Genomic DNA, 24,749 nt, shown 5'->3' with positions numbered 1-24,749 from the left:
AGTAGAGCTGTTTTTCTAGAGCTCTGAATTCCCCCTGAATATAATACATTAATTAGGAATAAAGCCTAAGAGGACGCCAAATTCACGTCATATCATTTCAGTAGTCTCCCTTGGGTAGAAGGGGCTTGAAATCTGTGAGTGTTCCTTAGCCCAAGCACTCAAATTTCAAACAAAGCTTTTCAGCAACAGTGTCCTTACATAACCCAGGATTTGGGTCTCTTTCTCTATTTCTATAATGGCTCTTTTATAGAACCACGGAACCTTGTGTCAGTTCAAAAGCCAAGTCCTTGATACAGCTGTGCAATTCTCACTCTCTCGCTGTCAGTCTGTGTCTGGGCATTTCCATGTAAAAAGCCCCATGAGAACTTAACATGCGAAGTTCATCCAATTTGGTGAATAATAAAAGCTAAGACTCTAAGGCATATACATTGTTCAACCATTTTCCATACTAAAAATCTTGATTATGTAAAGAATTTGATTTCTGGTCTAACATATGGAAAAGGGGTCTAAGAGAACATCTAGCAGAAAGTCAAATTTCACATTTCTCTCCTTCATGAAAAGGGAGGATAATGGAAGTTCACAGAAGTAACAAGGTAGACCTACTAATTAGTTATTGATTTTACTGATACAATTTGGTTTATGATTTAAAATGAGTCGTTCTGTTACTAAATCGGTAACTCTCTCTCCCTCTGCCCTCTCTCTCGTTAATATCACTGACACCTACCCATGAGCCTCCTCTCTTTCCATTTACTGTAACCAGCCCTCTCACCTGCTGAGCTCTGACCGACACCAGACGTCCATGGACGTTGAGAAGTTGAAATTTGGTCGGTCCAAATTTTAACCAGGCATAGACTACTGTTTCCCAAGTTTGTAAAGAAAAGTAGAGTATAGTACTGTACAGTGAAGAGTGGCGTATCGGTCAGTACAATACTGTAGAGTTTAGTACAGTAGAGCACACTAGAGTACTGTATATTTTACTGTACTGAACGATACTTTACTCTACTGTTATGTACTCTGCTGTGCTGTGATGTCCAAACCTTTTAAATAGAAAAATCAGTCTCTGCGTCATTCTGTTACCGTGGAATTGCCCCTTTGTCTCTCTCTCCCCCTCCTCCTTCTCTGTTCCTGCCCAAGACCACCTCAGTCATTTTCTATGAAATTAACACTTTAGATGGAGCATCTGCTTTGGGAAAAACCGCCATCGAGCCAGACTACCGTACTGACGCCCAGCCAAGTGTGCTGGAGTTTAGCCCTCAGCAGTCAGACCCCCTGGCCCCAACTCTGCCCATTTTCTGGTACTTTGAGATGACAAAAGTCCTGTTTTTGTAAAATGTTGTACACAAATTTTGTCCATGGAGTACACAATTCCTTTCACTCTCTGTGTGGGACATTGTCTAACTTTAAAGCAACTACAGTAGTTTCCTTTTCCATGTTACCCCCTGCTCCGTTCTATTGTGCACACAGTCCTGCACCTCCCCCAAGTTGTGCAGCATTGTGAAAGGCTGACGTTATCCCTGTTCCAGTAAAGCTGACATCCAGACGAATGTATAGGTAAAGACTAGACTAGACAGTGTGTGTGCCCCGCTGCCGCATTCCTAGACAGCGATTCAGAGTCGTGGGCCAGCTGCTCCCGACACTGCACAGAGTCCTTTGTTTTTCCCAGGGAAAACTGGATTTTGGGTTGTCCCAAAGGACTGTCCTTTATGAGTCGATGTTAGTCCTCTAAAAGAGTTGAAGCCTTCTGGCTCAAGTCATAATGATAGTACTTTCCCCTTGTTAATTGTCTGTGGGGTCCAATAATGTAACGTTGATGTGTTTGACTTGAACTTTTACTCTCTGTTCACATTGGTTGCCTTCTGAAATGAAAATGTGCTTTCACTTAGCCAATGATCTGGTGGCCACTGCTCTGGCTGGTTTGCTTTGGTTTGGTTACTCATGAGTCCCTTGATAACAGCCAGACCTGCATTGACCAATACCAACCATGATTGCAATGTGTGCTATTGTGTTCTTGATATGCTGTTATTAAATCGGATCTTAGTTGGCTAACATTGAAAGTTGTACATGCAGTCCATTAATACATATGATAAAGTTTGAGAGGTTTCGGGTTAAGTTCCGTGTTATGGCATCTTGAACTAGTGTTTCTTGTTTGCATTACTACGACACTGCTTCCCCATAGGCCTAGTGCTTAGTGTCAGTTTTCATCATAGAAAACTTAAGTATGGACTCTAGTACACTATGACAAAAGGCATTAAAGTTGGCCTTCCACAGGTATAGTGGAATTGAGGAAATGGAATAAGTAATGTTTGCCCATTGGTGTTTGTTCATAGCATTGTTGGAGGACCAGTCCTTCCTCTCACCTGAGACAGATTTTTCTCTTCTTTTTTTCCCCTTTTTGGATAAGAAATGGCACCCGTGTTGTTTACTCTGCAGATTGAGGTGTTTGTATGGTCAGATAGTCTAAAGACCAAAACAACGATTATTTCTTCAGGGACATGACTGTGTAATCTTCAGTTATCTGTCATCCCCTACACTGGGATTGACAAAACCAATGTTTGTCATGAGGTATTGGGTTGTTTTGGAATGACAGGGAGGGAGGACACAGTGACTCAACAGGGACCAGCCAAGGTTACTTTGTTCAGTTTTACAGTGAAAGTTGTTTTCCCTGCAGCATACCTGGAGCCCCTGTGAGACTCGTCTGTCAAGGCACCACATTCTTCACACTTGTCGCGTGCGTGTTTGTCAGTGTAGTTCGGCGTTGCCTTCTGTTTCTGTTTGTTTCCGTGACTGTTCTAAAAACACTCACAATGATTGCAGAGGGGCTGCTCACATACTCACATACAGTGCATGCCTAGCAAACAGACAGCCATGAGTACACAGGCAATATGCAGGTAGGACACTACTACTGACCACAGATTGGCTAGCAGACTAAACTGTTGCTCACAGAGGAGAGTATAGAGGAGGAAAAAGACTAGTGTTTTTAAAATGCAGTTCCTTTTTTTGTCACTTGTTTAGTCTCGTTTTGTAACCGGGGCGTATTGTCTCGTCAACATTCTGTCAGAATGTTGATCTTTATCTGGACAGCCTTTCAGACCACCTCTGCTTTTCCACATAATCCCTCTGTGCACAGGAAGGCCCGGAAACCTCCTTTTCACTCTTTTCCTGCTTACCTATTATTGCTTTCATTTCTGTGTGTGGGCTGCATTTCCTCACACAATGTACCAGAAGCTATTAACCACCTCTGTAAGGTTTACCCAGTAATAAACATTGTGTTAAAGAATGAACCATTGTAAAAGGGAATTGATTTACCTAATCTCCAGGAGTGGATTGTCTCTCCAAAGGCTGATCAATTGGGATTAGCTCTACTGCAGGGTTCAGAGATCACTATGATCCACAGACCCAGGCCAGCAGTGGGCAAAACTACAGCAAATCCCCAGACCGGCAGGTGGTTGGCATATTTGTTAAGACTGTTACCTCAGTGTTTGTCTGTTGCCATATGAATATCAGTCAGTATGCAGAACTGGCAACCTCTTCTTCACAGGGAGCTGTCTGTGTAAGTGGGTTGCCAGTTTAGTGGCTTCATCTCTTTGACAGAGGTGTAGAATTGATTGTGTGCCTGACACAGCTTAACCTGGTGCCACCATTTTGCATAACCCGTGAAACTTTCGGAAGGTGCGCTGATAGCCTGAAGGTGCTCTCTCTGCAACTTCAGCATTCCTAACTCTGAACGTTTCGTGACCAAGTCCGAGCCATAGTTTTCTGCTTGATTTGCCAAGTTTCACTCCAGTCAAGGATGTGGATCAATCCGCTCTTGACTAGTGGCATGGCAGGATAATTGGTCTAATCATTGTATTAACCACAATTTAAGTTGATACCCCTTCACCGGGCTGTAGATGGTTGTCAGGGTTTCTGTCAGAAAGGTGCTGCAGCCTCTCCAGAAACATCTGGAACACATTAAGATGCTGGAATGTGGCTGAGGGCAGTGTTTGATGTTGGTTGCTGGTATTTAGTACCAGGTTAATGACCATTGTTTCCCACCGTCTACTGCTTATCGCTTCATTCTTCTCTGAAACCACATCCCTCCGGTAGACACTGTGTGTAGTCACTAGTCACCCTGTTCTCAGTGTTGTCCACCTTGTGCTGGAGCACACCAATGAGACGTGACATGTCTCAGGAACAAGGTAGCCTACTTCTTCATCGTACCTAACGATCAGAGACGAGTACATACCGTCCTTCTAAAGAAAGGCCTGAAGCAACCGCTGCACTCCAGTGCAACATGGGAGTGGAAAGTATTATGTTCACCAGTGTAATTTCTCACACGATGAATGGCTTCTGCTGCACTGTGTCTAATGTGCCAGTTCCTCTCATTAAAGCATACTTTAATGCATACTTTCACCTCCACACTCACTTTGTTGGTTGAGGGAAAGTTTACAGACAAGTCTGGTTAACTGTTTGGGCTTTGGTTAAACTATTTCCAATGTTACCTGACTTCGATCGCACACTAAGCATATTTGTCTTTGTCAAATGCTGTTTTCTTTCAGGGTCTTTTGCAAGGTATTTCTGCTCTAGCTTTGTCTTGTTTATTTGTTTCTATATGTGTATGTCAAATCTCTCAGCTCAGTCAATACGTGAACGCTCACAGACTCCTTCATTGTTTGAGAGAGGACTCTCTGCTCAATTGGAATCTTTCAGGAATCTAACACAAGCCTTTGAGATTGTCAACTTGTCTTTGAAATGATGCACCCAGGCTTTGTAGTGAGTCTCCTTTGAATGGCCTTGAAACAGATTGCTTTACGCTTGATATGGTCTCCACTGAAAGGATTTGTCTGTCCACTCTACTCCCTTCATTTCCTGCAGAGGTCATGAAGTGTGTTTTCCCATCCACAGGTGCTCGGAATGCTGTGACCACCTGACCAACTGGTACTATGAGAAGAATGGCAAGCTGTACTGCCGTAAACACTACTGGGAGAAGTTTGGGGAGCTGTGTCACGGCTGTTCTCTGCTCATGATTGGACCTGCCATGGTAAGTTGCCCTGTGGAAAATCAAGATTGGCCCAGGATCCAGAGTATCAGGTATTATGATGTAGTAGGCTTCTAGCTTGGTTCACTTGGATCTCATGGAACATGAAGAGGACAGTGTTGGCAAAGAACCGTTATTAACTGTGTGGTTCCAGCCCTGGTATGTCAGACCATATACCCCGGGTATGACAAAACATTTTATTACGTTGGTAACCAGTTTATAATAGCAATAAGGCACAAGGGGGTGTGGTATATGGCCAATGTACCATGGCTAAGGGCTGTATCCAGGCACTCCGCAATGCGTTGTGCTTAAGAACAGCCCTTAGCCGTGGTATATTGGCCATATGCCACACCCCCTTGTGCCTTATTGCTTAATTATAAACTGGGTGGTTCGAGCCCTGAATGCTGATTTGGCTGACAGCCGTGGTATATCAGACCGTATACCACGGGTATGACACAGCTTTTATTTTTACTGCTCTAATTACGTTGGTAACCAGTTTATAATAGCAATAAGGCACCTCTGGGGTTTGTGGTATATGGCCAATATACCACGGCTAAGGGTTGTGTCCAGGCAATGACAAAGCTGTACATTTTAATATAATATTTGAATAATAATTCACTGTCAAGGTTACCATTATATTCAGAGGTTAGATGTGTAGGGCCATACTCAAATAACACCAGTTCACAGTGAATCACTGTTCTTTTGATGTGAGTTCAGGGGGTTGTGGACTAATAGGATCTGTTTTTCCTCTATGTACACACATGATGGAACTGTCAGCTTTACCCCTGTACCCTCATCTGTGTTGTAACAAACATCTCCTTGGTGATTGAGGTCAATACTTATGTACAGAAGAGGTCATGGGGGCTGGGCTATGGCTCAACAAGTAATCACCCACACAGAGCAGCCATACTTTGCACCCTGGTTGCTTTGAAAGATAGCCGACTGGACCTGAACCTTCTTTCTGAATCTGGAAGTTAGGTTCCCCATCACAATGTGTGTATTAGTTAGGTCTCCCATCATGGCCCTGCTCTGGTCTCTGTACAGTCTCCACAGTTCACTTCCTCCAGCACAATCTTTGGGGTGAAAACTGAGAACATGGAGTGATTTTGGAGCCAGTCCATCACCTGATTCGGTCCACTGCGGTGGAAAGGCAATGGATACTACGCACACTGCACCACCAGACCACCACACTGTTTATTGGGGATGGTTTTTGAAAGATCGACTATCTGTTATTAAGGGAAGGTTAGAATGGTTATGGTCGACTGCGTTTGTCAAATCTATGTTTATCTTCCAGGATTAGACCATGAGCTCATGGTTATGATATGGAAGAGTCACTGAAGGCTGGATATTGGTTAGCTTTCTTGTTGTTTCATCAGTGCTATGGAATGCCCATGCCTCATGCATGGGGTTAGAGTGCTGTGGAACTTCATTTTAACAGTGTTATTGGCCCAATTTAAATCAGGTCTAAATTAAACTGCTGCTGGCACAAACAATTGCTGGTCACATAAGGATGCTTTCTCTTCAACTGGATTAAAGGGGGGTCCCAAAATTATTCTTTTTTTAGAGCAAGAAGTTTGCCAGTAAGCAAAACACACAATGGGCCTTTCTATTTGTTCTTGGCCACATTGGCTCTGAAAGCGAGGTGCCAAGTATTTCTGGCAGAGTTGAATTGGCAGGCTTCTCTTAGATAGCAGCCGAACCAACACGGCGTAAAATCGTATGGATGTTGGGTCTTTCAGGAGAGGAGAGCAGTATGGAGCAGGCAGCTACTTATGACCGTTGTGTGTTTGATGGGCAGGTTACGGCACAAAACTGCATTCAGTTCTCCTAATTAGGAGATCGTGGCATGACATTTGTTTTCTTCAGTTTTGCTTACTGTAAAACACGTTTCACAGTTCTGACACGTTGTAAATCTGACATGTTGTAAGATCCGTTTTTGTTCCCTTTTATTTGGATGAGATGGGAAAATGAACTCAAGTGTGTTGTGTAAGAGACATTTCCTCTGGAGTCATGTTGGTCAAACACACACACAAACGCACACTAGCCTAGCCTCCCCTCTGAGAGAGCCTGCACACACACAGCCACCTATGGACTATGACACAGCCATGTGTGTCTAGCTGTGGCTCCTTAAGGCTGTTTCTGACTGGGGTCAGTGTGGTAATGCTCCAGCCTGGAGGGTGGGAGGCACAGCCACAGATGCACACATGGCTTACATCACCCAGCCTAATCTCACTGCTGCCTGCAACGGCAACAATATCCTTTCCCAACAGTCTTACTCATAGCAGCATACAATGAACAGCAGGGGGGTAATGGAAAAGGTTATCCTACTTCAAAGACTACAGGTTTTCATTAATATCTTCACATTCCTTATACGTTATTCCCTGTTTGAATTCATCTGGGGAAGAGCTTGCGTCTTGGCACAACAGTCGTAAGACTCCCATGGAAGTCTTAATACTGTAGATTATCTCCCCACACTCTCCAGGCCTCATATTTAGGTTTTCCAGCTGCCTGCCCAGCCTTAAAAAGAAAGAATTGGGGGAGCGGTTGAGGTTTTATTGTCACATACACCAGAAAATTGCAGTGAAATGTTATTTTACAGGGTCAGCCATAGTAGCACAGTGCCCCTGGAGCAAATTAGGGATAAGTGCCTTGTATAAGGGCACATCAACAGATTTTTCACCTTGTCGACTTGGGTATTCGAACGAGCGATCTTTCAGTCACTGGCCAAACGCTACAGTGCATTTGGGAAATATTCAGACCCCTTGACTTTTTCCACGTTTTTTGTTATGTTACAGGCTTATTCTAATATGGATTCAATTGTCCCCCCCCAATCTACACAAAATATGCTATAATGACAAAGCAAAAACAGGTTTTTAGAAATGTTTGTAAACGTATTAAAAATGTAAAAACGGATCATATTTACATAAGTATTCAGACCCTTTACTCAGTACTTCATTGAAGCACCTTTGGCAGCGTTTACAGCCCCAAGTCTTCTTGGGTATGACACTACATGCTTGGCACACCTGTATTTGGGGAGTTTCTCCCATTCTTCTGCAGATCCTCTCAAGCACTTAGGTTGGATGAGGAGAGTTGCTGCACAGCTATTTTCAGGAACCCCATCGAACATCTCTGGAGAGACAAGTCCGCGCTCTGGCTGGCCACTCATGGATATTCAGAGACTTGTCCCGAAGCAACTCCTGCATTGTCTTGGCTGTGTGTTTTGGGTCATTGTCCTGTTGGAAGGTGAACCTTCGCACCTTTCTGAGAAGCTGCTCCGGAGTGCTCAGGACTTCATCAAGGATCTCTCTGTATTTTGCACCGTTCATCCTTCCCTCGATCCTGACTAGTCTCCCAGTCCCTGCCTCCAAAAAACATCTCCACAGCAGGATGCTGCCACCACCACCTTTTGGCAAACTCCAAGCGGGCTTTCATGTGCCTTTTACTGAGGAGTGGCTTCCGTCTGGCCATTCTACCATAAAGGCCTGATAGGTGGAGTGCTGCAGAGATGGTTGTCCTTCTGGAAGGTTCTCCCATCTCCACAGAGGAACTCTGGAGCTCTGACAGAGTGACCATCGGGTTCTTTGGCACCTCCCTGACCAAGGACCTTCTCCCCCAATTGCTCAGTTTGGCCGGTAGCCACATCTAGGAAGAGTCTTGGTTGTTCCAAACTTCTTCCATTTAAGAATGATGGAGGCCACTGTGTTCTTGGACCTTCAATGCTGCAGAAATGTTTTGGTACCCTTCCCAGATCTGTGCCTCGACACATTCTTGTCTCGGAGCGCTATGGACAATTCCTTCCACCTCATAGTTTGGTTTTTGCTCTGACATGCACTGTCAACTGTGGGACCTTAAATAGACAGGGACTTTGCCTTTCCAAATCATGTCCAATCAATTGAATTTACCACAGGTGGACTCCAATCAAGTTGTAGAAACATCTCAAGGATGATCAATGGAAACAGGATGCACCAGAGCTCAATTTCGAGTCTCATAGCAAAGGGTCTGAATACTTATGTAAATAAGGTATTTCTGTTTGTTATTTGTCATACATTTGCAAAGATTTCTAAAAACCTGTTTGTGCTTCGTCATTATGGGGGGTTGTGTGTAGATTGATGAGGATGTTTTATTTATTTAATCCATTTTAGGCCGCAACGTAGCAAAATGTGGAAAAAATAAAGGGGTCTGAATACTTTCCGAATGCACTGTATAACCTCAGGAACCTCTGCTATGGCACAGGCCCTGTTTGTACTTGCCCCTTGCTTTAGAGGGTGGATACTGGGGATCGGGTATAAAAAAAAAAAATCAATACAGTAGAGTTTTGCCATTTTTAAATTTTGTTTTTGACGATATTATATTGATTCTCCCCTCAAAGGTAGTTTTTGCTAGGTAGTTGACGTTAGCTAGTCGGCTGTACCTGTGCTAAAACTTCAGTATTTCTCCTATAGCTTGGCCTCATTCTTCTTAAATGCTGAGGTAACATGTTTTCAGCACTTTTTTTTACCCCATGACTTATCAAAACTCGCTTTTATTATGACTCTCGATTGTCCCTCTGCAGCAGAGACATAGTGAGCAATATGTTTGGAACATTGAATCGCAATACATTTTGAATCATGAAAATTGTGAAATGTATATAAGCACAATGCATATCGTATCGTGTGGTCCCTGGAAATTCACAGCTATAGTGGATAAGTTGTTTAATTTAGCATGAGTGCAGGACCAACAGATTGGGAGTGTGTAAGTTGTAGATAAAAAGGGAATGAGTAAGCGAGGGTGTGAGGAAAGTTAGCGAGGGTGAGAGTGTCAGCAAGAGGTGTGCTGTGATTGGAAAAGGCAGGGCTTGGGAGCTGGGAGGTAGATGACATCATAGCAGATTCCAGACAGGCTGAGAGTGGAGCAGCTGTTACTGCCACAAAGAGAGGACAACACACACACAACACCATCTAGCACACAACACGGGACAATACAGAACACCACACAGTGTACAACACAGCTCAGTACAGCAGGATCACCCTGAAGAATTCTCTGCTTGGACCTGGAACACCATGGGAAAGATCAAAGCCAGGAGACAAACTCACCTTTATCTGTTCTTCCAGGTGGCTGGAGAATACAAGTATCACCCAGAATGCTTTGTATGTCTGAGCTGCAAGGTGGTCATTGAGGACAGAGACACCTACGCCTTGGTGGAGCGATCCAAGCTGTACTGGTGAGGGTTGTTTTACTATCTACTGCTCACAGAGTTGTCGGTTTTATTTGTTTAGATTCTGTTTGTAAGTATGGTGTTAAGTCAGATGTTGATAGAGGCAACTAGGGAATGTGATGTTTGTTATTGCAAACCGTCAACATCACTCTTTCTGATTGATCTTTTAGGAATCTGGTGCGTCTGTCACACTGTAGAGTCCCCTCTATAGTCTGACTCTCTGCATACCCCTCCTTCCTGCTCTCTCCTTCTCTTCATATTTTTATCCAATAAAACATTATTGTTCCCCAAAGGGAAATTATTTTGCAGAAAAGACCTCAGATGGAAGTTGGAAGAAAGTAGAATAATTTGATGTTTAAACACTGATGAACACTTTTGAATACTTTTAAGCACTGGTAAGAACTTAAAAAACATAATTATCCACAACAATACCCCTTATTCCTTGTTTCTTCTCTCCTCTCTCCTCCTCTCGGTGTAGTGGGAAGTGCTATAAGCAGGTAGTCCTGGCACCCGTGTTGGAGAAGCGTTCGGCCGACTCGGCCCTGGACTCTCTGCCCCACACGGTCACCCTCATCTCCATGCCCTCTGCCACCAACAGCAAGAGGGGCTTCTCTGTCTCTGTCCTAAGAGACGTTGCCAGCGGCTCCACTAGCGTTCAAGTCAAAGAGTGAGTGGATTTAACTGTCACACACAACTAGTGAATCTGTACACCCGTCACTATCTAGGCCTGAGTGGGGCAGGGTGAGTCGTGTTCTGAAACGGATTATAGGTTTGCTGAAATAACAGGGCATTAGTCCTGATGTGTGTACATTACTAATACGATTATGTAATCTGGATTTAATAGTTAAACCCCGCATCTCTTTACTTTGGTGTTTATTATAGTTTTGATCTAGGTCAGGCAAAGGAGTCTCTCATTAGCTGATAGATGTACGAGATGTTGTGGACAGACGGACACACCCACCTCTGTATTGTCCAGGTGCTCACTGCTGATTGGTCAACAGAACCAGCTCTCCGTTGACAGTCCTATATGGAGTCATATTTCATTCTGATACTGGTGCTCCAGACTGACATGGCTATGTGCTGTATTTCTCTCAGGGTCAGAGGAATGCATATCAGCCCGGAGGTTCGGAATGCCATCCATGTTGGTGACCGGATCCTGGAGATCAACGGTCTTCCAGTGGGAACACTGATGGAGGAAGAGGTGAGTTGCAGGATCCAGCTTTTGACAGTACACTGAATAATAAAACATTGAAACTATTCAGACTATTCAGTTGTGACCCAGTGGTGTATAAAATGTGACTATTACATAAGTATTTGTTACTGTTACTCTAAAATAGATTTCGGAACATGTGATCTTTGCATTCCATTCATTCTGCCTTCATTTAAACATTCTTTAGCTGGGAGAGGATGGCATCTGAAAGGACTCCAACACACAATCTCACAACACACCTCACTCAACCATGTTCATTCCAATGGTGCATTCACTAATTACATTTTAGTTCCCACCATTCCTGTTTGCATTCCAATTTAAATTATTTGGCTTCATTCAAGTCATGTAGTTTAAGTCAATTTGATAGCTCTTCGCGTCGTCAGGAATCAGGATCCTTTTCTCATTGGAACCCTGCCTAGTTCTAATTCTATCCTGTGTTCTGTATAGGCCTTATACCAATACCTCTCTCATTAGTGTTGCTTGTTCATGTTACTATGTCAGAGAGTACTTTGGCCTAGCAGATTATGTATTCTGATTGATTTATATTTCAGGTGGAGGACCTCATTCATCGGACCAGTCAGACGCTGCATCTGCTCATAGAGTATGATCCAGTCAGGCAGCGGTTGGAAAGGCTCAGACTGGGGTCCTCGCACAACCGCTTGGGGGTCCCCGCCACCTCCCGTTTGCGCCTGTCTTCGCCCTCTGACAGTGTCCTGGAGAGGACAGATCTGGTGGATGATGCCACCCTAAAGAGGAGGTCTCTAAGGTACAGCTTAACCAGCCAACCTTGGGAGAGAGGGAGTCTAAGCATTGGGGCAAAAATTGAGAGATACAAAGTTATTTATTTGTTCCAGTAGAACCTGATCAATGTCTTACTGACCTTTGTTCCTCTCTGTTAATGGAAGGCGTAGCAACAGCATCTGTAAGTCCCCTGGGCCAGCCTCCCCTAAGGAACACCCTATCTTGACCCGGGACATCGGGCGCTCTGAATCCCTGCGCTCCTCCAGCAGCTGCTCTCATCGCATCTTCCGCCCCTGTGACCTCATCCATGGAGAGGTGCTGGGCAAGGGCTTCTTTGGCCAGGCTATCAAGGTCAGCTTTTCACTCAAAAATCAACATCTTTTCCACACACATCTCAATCTGTATTTCCATACCTATTTGCTATAACTTTAACCAAAGCCTAAAGGAGTGCATGTGTCCACAGGTGTAGAAGGAAGCTAAAGTAATTCCACTGCCTAAAAATAGTAAAGCACCCTTTGCTGCCTCTAACAGCCGCCCAATCAGTTGGATGCCTGTTCTTAGTAAACTGATGGAGAGAATTGTTTGACCAAATACAATGCTATTTTTCAGAGAACAAGTTAACTACTGAATTTCAGCATGCTTATAGAGAAGGGCACTCAACGTGTACTGCACTGACTCTGATAACAGCTGATTGGTTAAACATAAAGCTGTCTCAACCTAAAAAAAGTATTTGTCAATTGAGTCATCTGTTCTTTCGACTCAATCGATTGGTCTACATTTTGAAATGTGCATTTTTCCATACATTCACACCCTGTGTGTTTTAATAAAATCAACTATGCACTGCGCTTGTCTGATGCTTTAAGCACACTGTTTGATGAAATGATTAAGACACAAATGACTTGAGGGAGCCAGAGATCAAGAGCCCCCCCTCACAATTGTCTCTGATCTGCGTGCCAGTTATGATTTTCATATGCAAGTTTTTGTGGACCGTTTAATTTCAGTTATAATAACGTGTTTTTGTTATTTTGACAATGAGGTGAAACCAATTTAAAAAACAATACAAATATTGCAGGTATAAAATATCCTCATAGAAATAAATAAATAGCCACTTAATCAAATTGGCTACGCATGCAGGTTTGTTCATGTTCTTCAATCACATTAATCTCTCTACTCAGCCTGCCTGTCTGCAATGAAAGTGAAACAACTATCAACTATCACCTGGGTAGGGCCTCCCGCGTGGCGCAGTAGTTAAGGGTGCTGCAGTGCCAGGGTGCTGCAGTGCCAGCTGCGCCACCAGAGACTGGGTTTGCGCCCAGGCTCTGTCTGGGCGCGAACCCGACTGGGAGGTCCGTGGGGCGACACGCACAATTTACCTAGTGTTGTCCGGGTTAGGGAGGGTTTGGCCAGTAGGGAAATCCTTGTCTCATGGCGCACCACTCCTGTGGCTGGTGCGCGCTATCCAAGGTTGCCAGGTGCATGGTGTTTCCTCCGACACATTGGTGCGGCTGGCTTCCGGGTTGGATGGTGCTGTGTTAAGAAGCAGTGTGGCTTGGTTGGGTTGTGTATCGGAGGACGCATGACTATCAACCTTCGTCTCTCCCGAGCCCGTACGGGAGTTGTAGCGATGAGACAAGATAGTAGCTACTAAAACAATTGGATACCATGAAATTGGGGAGAAAAGGGGGTAAAATTCACAAAAAATAAATAAAATAATAACTAGCACCTGGGTACCGGCAACTCGCGCTAGCAAACTTGCAACATTGTATAAACTATTCTGGGCACTCAGTTTCCCATGCCAGTGACCTCTGGACAGAGAGCAGTATTTGCACAACGTATAAGAAGTAATCAGGTATTTTATGAAGTTTACACTGGGTATGACATTTCTCCCTTTCACGCTGAGGCTTGTCTGTGATTGAAAGGGAGAGAGCTGGAAAGATTTTTCAAATAAATTGAGGAACTATTGTCATTCTAAATTGATGTAAAATAGACTTTGTTTACTTGCTGTTTTGAGGTGTAGAAAAACATACTTTACATACAGCTGAGAATCAGAAATACCCAAATGGGTACATTTTATACATTTTACGCGCAGGCTAGGTAGCCTGTAGGCCTTCGTGAATTGATAGACGCAAACATGTTATGAAACATTGAATGTACATGAATTGGCAGGATAGTTCAATCTGGAAGCCACACTCCCCTTCTTGACTCAACATTTTAAATTATAGGCCTACACATTATCTTCACACATACTCTAGGCCTAAGGAATACTCTCACAAACGGTGTCAGGTTCAAAGGAGTAGCCAATTATGGAAAACCAATGCAATTTCACTTATTTTCTAAATTTGCTTGGTGTGCCAAGGCAAATAAATACCCTCGCGGCACGCATGCCTGTCTTAAGTGATGTTCCATTCCCGTGGCCTCCGCAATGGATTCATCCACTGAGACAGGTATGCCATGATTTTGTCTTTTTGTGACTGCTCGACTAAACAAATCTCAATCAACAGCCTATCGACCAAACAATCGGCCAGTCGACTAAATGGGGTCTAGTTAAAATAAATGTAGTTAAAAGTTATTGATAGTTGGCCCTAGTTAAAAGAAATGTATAGTTGGAGCTCTGTTGTTAGATTTCAGTGCAGCCTTTGATGTTAATGATCATAAATTGTTATTGAAGAAACTCACTTGGGATGGCAGGGAAAGCCATAGCATGGTTGGAGAGTTCTCTAATAGAACCCAGAGTGTTCTCCATTGGAAGCTCCTCTAACAGAAGATACAGTGCATTTAGAAAGTATTCAGACCCCTTGACTTTTTCCACATTTTGTTACATTAAAGCCTTATTCTACACACACACTCTAACACACACATTTGTTTTTTTTGTTTTGTTTTGTTGCTTTGTTTGTATTTTAAATTTGTGTGAATGTCCATGTCTGTCAGTGTATGTGATTTATTGTCATGTTTCATTTTTGTGGACCCTAGGAGTAGCTACTGCTTCCACAAAACCTAATAGGGATCCAAGTAAACAAATGACTCTCTCACATCTACACAGATGTCAGTGTTTTGTTTTTCTCCATTTTAACAGGTGACCCACAAAGCCACTGGTGAGGTGATGGTGATGAAGGAGCTGATTCGCTGTGATGAGGAGACCCAGAAGACCTTTCTAAAGGAGGTCAGTAGACTAATCTGGTTATACATTGGGCCGTGATTTATTATACCCACAAATGAGAGCTTGCCAAATGTCCCTGTATTTGCTTCATAGATGGATTCCTTTAGGCCAACCTTATTATTTTTGTATGCATTTGCTCCAGTTCTCAGAGGGAAAAAATAAGCTTGATTTTTTTTTTGCAAAGATAAAATATCTCCAATGTGGAAACTGATAACTGTGGTGATAAACACAATGTAATTGTGAAAATTATGATAATGCCCTTGTGTAAGAGCTGTTTGGAAGAAGAAAAAAATTGCAGTTTCATTATGATCTGGTGGGATGGAACTTTTGACCCACATGTCGTCACAATTTGATCTGCTTATAATAGACCAATGCCTGTACATATGGGTAAGGGGGTGGGCTCTAGACCATCCTATCAGCCAATCAGAGATGTGTATGTAAATATCTTGACATTTCTTTCCTGTTGCCCACATGATCCGACTGAGCATTTCAAGGGCCAAAGGAGGCTCAGGGAAATAAATGAAAAAAATATATTTCGGAGGTTATTCGTTAAATAAACACACCCAGTGAATTTAATAGACATACAGTGAAAATAAAATGACAAAGACTGCATGGTGGGGGCTTTAAAGGAAAACTCCACCCAAAAACTATATTTTGGTATTTGTTTCATTAGTCCATTGTTGACATGGTCCCAAAATGTTTTGCTTGTCAGCAATCAAGTTTTCAAGATATGTAACTTTCAAAATACAGAAATCCTCCCAGTATGATGCATTTTGCATCATGCAAAATGTGTCATATGGGGATGATTTCTGTATTTTTGAAAGTTACATATCTTGAAAACATACCTCTTTCTTTCTCTCTCCCCAGGTTAAAGTGATGAGGAGTCTGGAACATCCCCACGTGTTGAAGTTCATCGGCGTGCTATACAAGGACAAGAGGCTTAATTTAATAACCGAGTTTATCGAGGGAGGCACACTGAAGGATTTCATTAGAGACATGGTGTGTTTCAACTAGTTAAATTCACTTCACTCTCTTTATGCTCTCCCACTCCTCCAAAATAGCATTAATGTTGGCCTTGGGTCTGCTGTTAGTGTTTTCCAAAGGAGAAGTAATTTTTTACAACAAATCTAAATAAATCTAAATTTATGTAAATGGTATGTTATAGACGGGTTAAGACACCTTTTTGGTGATTTTGGTGATTTGGTGACCTTTTTATTTTTTATTTACTTACCCCAAACAGCGAATCACTTCCTCATTCTTGTTGTGCGGTATAGGGGCCTGTAAAAAATGTGTATATGGGCTCCAAAAACACCCAAATACGTCCTTTTGGAAACAGCAAAGCTCTCAGTATATTGATACGGGTCTTTTAGATGTTATACACATGAAATTGTGTCATTCCTAACTTTATCCGCAACATTATATTCAAGACCTGCATCACTATACTGAGAGTTTTGCTGTTTCTTGTAGGACGTATTTCAGGGCCCCTATACTGCACAACGAGGGTGAGGAAGTGAGTCACTGTTTGGGGTAAGTTTCTCAAAAACAAGTGATATTGCAAAAAAAAGATGTTTGGACCCTAAAATGCCATTTACATAAAAAAATTGATTTGGTTGTTAAAAATTCAAACTTTTCCTTTTATGGGCCTGTGCTGTGTGGGACTGGGACTCACTGACCTCAGCTAAAGGCTGTTGGCTCAGTGGTGGGCTGGCTGGCATGTCAACCAGCAGACCTATTCATTTAGCTCTTTCTTCTCTGGGTTGTTATAGGACCAGTTTCCATGGGAGCAGAGGGTCAGCTTCGCTAAAGGTATTGCTTCTGGAATGGTGAGTTGGTGCCTTCCAGGGATATTTACCATTGGCGGTAAAACACTGTCCATATAGACACTGGCTGCTTTTTGTTCAGCTGGACTAGCCTACAATATGTATGGTGGTAGTTTAACACAATGCATTTAAAGGTACAGTACCTGAAGTGTTTAATTCCAAAATGCTATGTATCCATTTACAGAAATGTTTGTAAACTAGCTTTTAATGTTTAAAGAAGTTATGAAAGTGTAGTCCCCCCCCATCTAATCATGGAATGAGGTTGTTAAATAACAGACATGTACAGTGCCTTCAGAAAGTATTCATACCCCTTGACCTATTCCACATGTTGTTGTTAGAGCCTAAATTCAAAATGTATTAAATTAATTTTCTTTCCTCCCCCCCACAACACCCCATAATGACAGTGTAAACATGTTTTAGGAATTTTGGCAAATTTATTGTAAATTAAATACAGAAATATCTCATTTACATAAGTATTCACACGCCCTTGACCATCCGCTCAAGAACAAAAATTGTCCCGTGGCTGAATCTAGTTGATGATCCCTGTCCTACATGCTTCCTTCTTTTCACTCTGTCATTTAGGGTAGTATTGTGGAGTAACTACAATGTTGTTGATCCAGCCTCAGTTTTCTCTGATCAGTCTTTAAACTGTAACGGAGTTTAAATGTATTATAATATAATCTATTACAATCTATTTCTTTTTTTATAAAAGAATGTCTTAACATAATTCCATATGGCTTAAGGTGTCGTGTGTAGGCCAATGACGCAACATTTCAATTTAATACTTTTTATTTATTTATTTGTTTATTTATTTTAATTTTAAAAAATTGAATTTGATCCCCTTTTTCTCCCCAATTTCGTGGTATCCAATTGTTAGTAGCTACTATCTTGTCTCATCGCTACAACTCCCGTACGGGCTCGGGAGAGACGAAGGTCGAAAGCCATGCGTCCTCCGATACACAACCCAACACAATCCAACCCGGAAGCCAGCCGCACCAATGTGTCGGAGGAAACACCGTGCACCTGGCAACCTTGGTTAGCGTGCACTGTGCCCGGCCCGCCACACGAGTCGCTGGTTCGCGATGAGACAAGGATATCCCTACCGGCCAAAACCACCCTAACCCGGGCGACGCTAGGCCAATTGTGCGTCGCCCCACGGACCTTCCGGTCGTGGCCGGTTACGACAGAGCCTGGGCGCGAACCCAGAGTCTCTGGTGGCACACCTTAACCACCGCCACCCAGGAGGCCCGTTAATTTAATACAATTTAAATGCAGCTGCAGCACATCAAAAAGTCAGGGGGTGTGAATATTTTCTGAAGGCACTGTATTTGTTTGAAATCTAGCCTTTGACGGTTTCGTTTCAGAGACAAATAATCATGTTTTGTTGCAAAATACTATACATATCCGTTCAAAGGTTTGGGTTCAATTCGAAATGTCATTGTTTTTGAATGAAAAGCTAAACATTTTGTCCATTTGTGCTAACATAATTGCAAAGGGGTTTTCTAATGATCAATTAGCCTTTTAAAATGATAAACCTGGATTAGTTTACACAACGTGCCATTGGAACAAAGGAGCGATGGTTGCTGATAATGGGCCTTTGTACGCCTATGTAGATATTCCATTAAAAATCAGCCGTTTCCAGCAACAATAGTCATTTACAACATTAACAATGTCTACACTGTATTTATGATCAATTTGATGTTCTTTTAATGGACAAAAAAAATAGCTTGTCCTTGAAATACAAGGACATTTCTAAGTGACCCCAAACTTTTGAACGGTAGTGTATATCCCACCTTTACACAAGGTGATAAATAATTACATATTTTAATAAAGAACTGTGCAAATGATACATTTGTGACATCAATATTTTAAAATCTGCCTACTTGAGGCAGGGATTGCCCTTGCTCATGGGTCATACTGGAGTGGTTGGGGCTGGGCAGTGACCAATCATATGCTCCAGAGACCTTACGGTCTGTCTTAGCCAACAGTGGCAGGCATGGGCCTGCATGTTTCCCTGGAGACCAGCTCAATGCTGACAGTAATCCTAATTTTATTTCCTTTTCCACAGTTCCACCACAGAAACACAACTATGTGGGGCAACAAAAACACATTTATATTTTCCCACTTAAGGAATTGTCAAATGATTAGGTTTCTGTCTCTAATATGGCGTGTTTGCTTCCCTTTGTGGATGATTGGTTTGTTTGACTCATATTTTTTCTTTATTTCAGGCCTACTTGCATTCAATGAGCATCATCCATAGAGATCTTAACTCTGACAACTGCCTGGTGAAACTGGTAGGTGATCTGTCCTGAATTGTACATTGCATGCAAACTCGGAAATAGATGTATAGAGGAGCAGTGATCCCTTTCAATTTTCCTGATTTTAATTTACAGAGACACCATAAAGATACTAATCCAGACTCATTATCTCAAATGAATCATGAAGTCATTGTTTCTCTCTTATACCAAAGTGTTCCTAAACAGTTAAAGCTAGATGTACCTTGGGCGTATTTGGGCGTACCGTAGGTTCTTGTTTCTGATGAGCCTGGGGGCAGGGTGTTCTAGAGCATGTTTTGTTGTTGTGACAGGAGTCTGTTACTGAGCCAGTGCGGTCTTGTCGATACAGGCCAGGGTCCGGTAGAGCTAGGTTCTATTGTAGCAGCCGAACACAATTTACAACAACATGTTGTGTAAGTAGTAAAGTACAGGCTTATATAGATCTTCACAGATCTTTCACTGTATGGCAACACTCAATGAGGTGTAATGAGTCTTGTCTGTTATTTCCATTGAGGTGGCATCTGTATAATTGTCTCAGTTCAGTGACGTTATGTACAGGAAGACAACTCATTGTTTAAATTTGATACACATTTCTGGTCATATTGCATTGTGATTTATTTTTTTTATTTGTCAATGACTTTACACCCAACAAGCAAAATCCATTGAACAATCTTATTTTATTGTTGACCCATATTGATTGAGGTATGAACAAAACACCTACCACTATTACATTGCCACTTCATATGCTCTTGGCCTCTGACTTCTGACCCCTGTCCTCCCTCAGGACAACACAGTGGTGGTGGCAGACTTCGGCCTATCCCGGCTCATGGTGGAGGAGAAGGTCAAGCACCCTCCCCCAGAGAAACTGGCCAATAAGAAAAGAGTGTTCAGGCGCATTGATCGTAAGAAGCGCTACACAGTGGTGGGGAACCCCTACTGGATGGCTCCAGAGATGCTGAACGGTGAGCAGAGTAGGAGGACCCAGCGTGGAGCTGTGGATCACACGGATCAGTCACTTCAACACGTCTTTATTCACTCTATGCTGGTCTGTTAATTAACTTTCTATTTTGTCATCCTCAGGTAAACGCTATGATGAAAAGGTGGACATTTTCTCCTTTGGAATTGTGCTTTGTGAGGTAAGAATGCCATTTTTAAAGTCTTGCTTTTTATATTGACAGTATTAGGCTATGAGCTGTATGTTGAATTGAAGGATACATTTTGTGCTTCAAAGTTAGGCTAATATAGCTTCAGTATCATTTTCATCAGTTTGATTTGTCCAGTGTTAGTCAGATACTGTAATCTGGAGTGTGGATCCATTCTTAACTCTGTCTCTGTTGTAGATTATTGGGCAGGTGAATGCTGACCCAGAGTGCCTTCCAAGGACCTATGACTTTGGCCTCAATGTAGACAAGTTCATGGAGAAGTTCCTTCCTGATGACTGCCCACAAGCTTTCTTTGCATTGGCTGTGGCTTGTTGTGACCTCATCCCCGAAAACCGGTGCGTTTTATACAGTATCTTATGGCTTTTCACTCTGAGTAATGTATTACAGTTGAATCTGTTGTATTATCTAGATTACATTTGTATGCTAGTGACAACAGCTATAGTAGGCATGTTTACAAAACATTCTGTAATTGAAGGCTCAAAGGCTCAGGCTGCCTTCCCAGGGACACTCCCTCATCCTGACCTGCCTGCCTAGCTACATTCCTGGTTGTAACCTCTAACCCCCCCGTGTCTCCCCCCACTCCCTCCCCAGGCCTGCCTCCCAGAAGCTGGAGGACTGTTTCGAAGCCCTGTACCTCAACCAGGAGATGGGCATCCCTCTGCCAGCCGAACTGGAAGAGCTGCACCAGAGACTGTGTCGACTCCACCCCCCCAAAGACAGCTCCTCTCCGTCCCAGTCCACACCCCCAACGCCAGCCCCTGCTGAGGATCCCAGCCTGGCTGACAACAGCACCTAGCCCACCTTCCGGACTGCTGCACTGGATGAGGAGTGGGGAAGACGGACCTAACTTGTGCCAACTGGATACCCTGAGCTAGCTGGACAAAAAACCCAAACACCAGGACATGCAGGGTACACATCTATTTTTACCATACTACCAGAACATGTTATGTGGTGCACTGTCTCTATAAAATGAGGAATCATATTGAGAGTGATCTCTCCACAGCATTTAATCCCCACGTGAAAGCTGTTGTGTTCATTTATATCACCATAGTTGTGTTTTTCACTGGGTTGTTTTTTTGTGGTTGGTCTGAAGTTGAAGTTTGCTGAGTGTGGAATGTAGAGATGAGACCCAGCCCATGAGAAGACTCCTTCAGCAGGCAGGCAGCAGCAGAGAAAACAGAGATGTGTGACAGACTGGCTTGATTGATGACTGGCTCAGAGTTAACGCAAGGCAGGGAGTTTGGAGTGAAGTTTGTTAACCATCAGGAGGACATGTCTAAGGACAAAACAAACACTCTCTGAGGAGGCCAAGTCACATCAGTCAGAGAAATATGTGGAGCTGTGTCAAATGAATGTTATGAGCTCACCGACCAGAAAAATAGTTGTTGAACAGTGCTTCACCTTGAAGTGTGACTCTCTGAGGTCCTTGATCTTAGAGAGAACTTTCAAACGGATGGAATCAGATCCACTCTACAACCGTTAAGTGTAATCATGTGCACTCATCCTTTAGTCTTAAGGCGTCCACATGCTTTCCAGCCAAAACATTTCGGAAGAGTTTGTGCATATATATATTTTGACATTTTGTGACATTCGGTGAGTTTTTTTTTTTTTCAGGTGTTCAGATGTGATTGGTCAAAGGTAGGGATTCTTCAATAAAGTCTTTGTTGTCATTCAATGAGAGACAACGCGTTTTCATGACAATTTTGTCATTAAGAAATACAGCTCCAAACATCTTAGTTAGATGTAAAATTGTGCAACTAAGATCTCTAAGCAAAAACATCCAAATGAATGACAGATTTCTTGAGTTACCTTAGATTCATTCTGATTACTTTGATGAAGTGTATACTGGCTACTGCGTCTCAAAATGGACAAACGGTACTATTGCCGCTTTTTTTCTTGTTTTTCAAGCGAAGGTCTTTTAAGGGAGTATGCGAGCACACTTGGTTCACCTAGCCAACTTCGACTAGCCAGCCAAGCTGAAGCATGCTGATGCCTTTCTCAGTGGAGGGTTTATGGGGCATCTACTGACTTCAAGTTACTGTAGAGTGTGGTAATGGTTGTGTATAGATTTTCTTACCATTCGCTAAATGTTTTCATTCCACTTTATTAACTACATATGACTTTGTTTATCTGTTCATTTGCAGTCATGGACAGATTTTAAATTGAATTGTGATTTGGGGATTTTTAGAGCTATTGACTGATTTGGAGTTTATAGAATGAAATTAATACGGTTGTTTTCACATGTAGCTAAGCTAGCACACTTTCAGAACCAGACCGGTACCTGGTGCTTGATGTTAAAGGCCCAATGCAGCCGTTTTTATATCAATATCAAATCATTTCTGGGTAACAATTAAGTACCTTACTGTAATATAATTCCATTAAAAATGGGCAAAAATAGCTTTTTAGCAAAACTATTTCTCAAGCAAGAATTTTGCTAGAACTGTCTGGGAGTGGTCTGAGTGGGGAGAGGAAAACTAGCTGTTATTGGCAGAGGTTTGGAACTCATTTAACGAATTTACTGCATGATGTCACCATGGAAAGCTGAAACTCTCACCCATGCAAACCTGCTGATTAGAAGGTTCTGTGTAGATTGTATTTTCAACCAGCAACTATCAGGAAATGATACTCATCACGTGTTCATTTCAGCAGCTGTAGGACAATTATTCAGAACACAGGAAAAACAGAATTTGGACTGCACTTGGCTTTAATGACTACTCAACACAGCTCTGTATGTGCGTCAGAATCTCAGCTGCTGATTAGACACTGAACATGTGTAGTAAATGGAGCTCTGCTCTCAAAGGCATTGTACAACTTACTAAAAAGTGACTTGTATAAATAAAAAAAACTGGATTTATTTGTTTTTGTGAAGTTTGCTGTAAGAAATGTATATATATGAATCTATCTGAGAATCAAGGGTTTATATATTTTGTTCAGACATTTTGTACAATATGAAGATTTAATAAACTTTGAGGTTTGTTTGATAGCATAATCTTTCTATGGTACTGACTTGTACAAATTGTAACCACTATCATTTATATCACCATAGTGTTGAATTAATTTAATGAATTAAACAATACCATTTTGAAAGCAGTTTTTTTTTGCCTATGGTGCTAACTTTACAAACAACATTATTTACTTCAGTGGCACACACTGAAATCCTCCCCTCCCCTTGTAAATGGAGGTAGATGACCACTAGAGGGTGGTTTTGTGTAACTTTGCGTCTCTAATAGTCTAATTTAATTCCCAGTGAGCATGACTCATTCTCTTAACAGGAATAGCAGGTTTCAGCTAAATTACGTTTTAAATTGAGAGAATTGTGGTGAATTGGGATTGTGCAGCAGAGCATCATTGGGGATGTATGTGTTGAGATAATCACGTTCTATATAAATGTTTGAACTTCATTTCTGTCTTCCGTCTCATCATTATTGAATTGTTTTTAGACGTGGTTATGAAACCCATGAGACAAAACAAAATATCTGTACCTACAGTTTTTACAAGTTTAACATTTTCCGTGGTACAAGAATGTGTAGTGCAATTTTGTTTTAGGTGAAGGAACGGCAGTTGAAAAGTTGAATAAGCCTTTCATTATATACTGAACAAAAATATACACGCAACATGTAAAGTGTTGGTCCCATGTTTCATGAGATGAAATAAAAGATCCCAGAAGTGTTTCATATGCACAAAAAGCTTATTTCTTGAAATGTTTTTGCACAAATTTGTTTACATCCCTGTTAGTGAAATAATGTCATTGTCATTTGCCAAGATAATCCATCCATCTGACAGGTGTGGCATATCAAGAAGCTGATTAAACAGCATGATCATTACACAGGTGCACCTTGTGCTGGGGGACAAAAGGCCACTCTAAAATGTGCAGTTTTGTCACACAACGCAATACCACAGATGTCTCAAGTTGAGGGAGCGTGCATTTGGCATGCTGACTGCAGAAATGTCCACACTTGCCAGAGAATTGAATGTTCATTTCTCTACTATAAGAGAAATTAACATTTTAGGAGAATTTGGCAGTACGTCCAACCGGCTTCACAACCACAGATCACATGTAACCACACCAGCCCAGGACCTCCAGCTTCTTCACTTGTAGGATGGTCTGAGACCAGCCACCCGTACAGCTAATGAAACTGGTTTGCACAACCCAAGAATTTCTGCACAAACT

At 42.3% G+C, this 24,749-nt stretch overlaps 1 protein-coding gene across 2 annotated transcripts in view; it reads left to right on the top strand.

Annotated features, from left to right (window-relative positions):
- The window catches only part of LOC112248520 (LIM domain kinase 2), a 33,110-nt gene extending 11,521 nt beyond the window's left edge, over window positions 1-21,589 (top strand). For both annotated transcript variants that reach the window (XM_024417621.2, XM_024417622.2), the window contains 14 exons: window positions 4,885-5,020; window positions 10,108-10,217; window positions 10,690-10,878; window positions 11,307-11,412; window positions 11,973-12,187; window positions 12,327-12,513; window positions 15,236-15,322; window positions 16,187-16,318; window positions 17,086-17,142; window positions 19,368-19,433; window positions 20,200-20,377; window positions 20,496-20,551; window positions 20,756-20,913; window positions 21,170-21,589. In XM_024417621.2, the coding sequence (XP_024273389.1) occupies window positions 4,885-5,020; window positions 10,108-10,217; window positions 10,690-10,878; window positions 11,307-11,412; window positions 11,973-12,187; window positions 12,327-12,513; window positions 15,236-15,322; window positions 16,187-16,318; window positions 17,086-17,142; window positions 19,368-19,433; window positions 20,200-20,377; window positions 20,496-20,551; window positions 20,756-20,913; window positions 21,170-21,374 (1,882 nt within the window). In that variant the 3' untranslated portion in view covers window positions 21,375-21,589. The remainder of the gene's footprint in view (window positions 1-4,884; window positions 5,021-10,107; window positions 10,218-10,689; window positions 10,879-11,306; window positions 11,413-11,972; window positions 12,188-12,326; window positions 12,514-15,235; window positions 15,323-16,186; window positions 16,319-17,085; window positions 17,143-19,367; window positions 19,434-20,199; window positions 20,378-20,495; window positions 20,552-20,755; window positions 20,914-21,169) is intronic.
- Window positions 21,590-24,749: the final 3,160 nt, after the last annotated feature.

The sequence above is a fragment of the Oncorhynchus tshawytscha genome, linkage group LG04, assembly GCF_018296145.1.
Source record: "Oncorhynchus tshawytscha isolate Ot180627B linkage group LG04, Otsh_v2.0, whole genome shotgun sequence".
Taxonomy (NCBI): Eukaryota; Metazoa; Chordata; class Actinopteri; order Salmoniformes; family Salmonidae; genus Oncorhynchus; species Oncorhynchus tshawytscha.
This window is presented reverse-complemented; position numbering and strand designations above follow the sequence as displayed.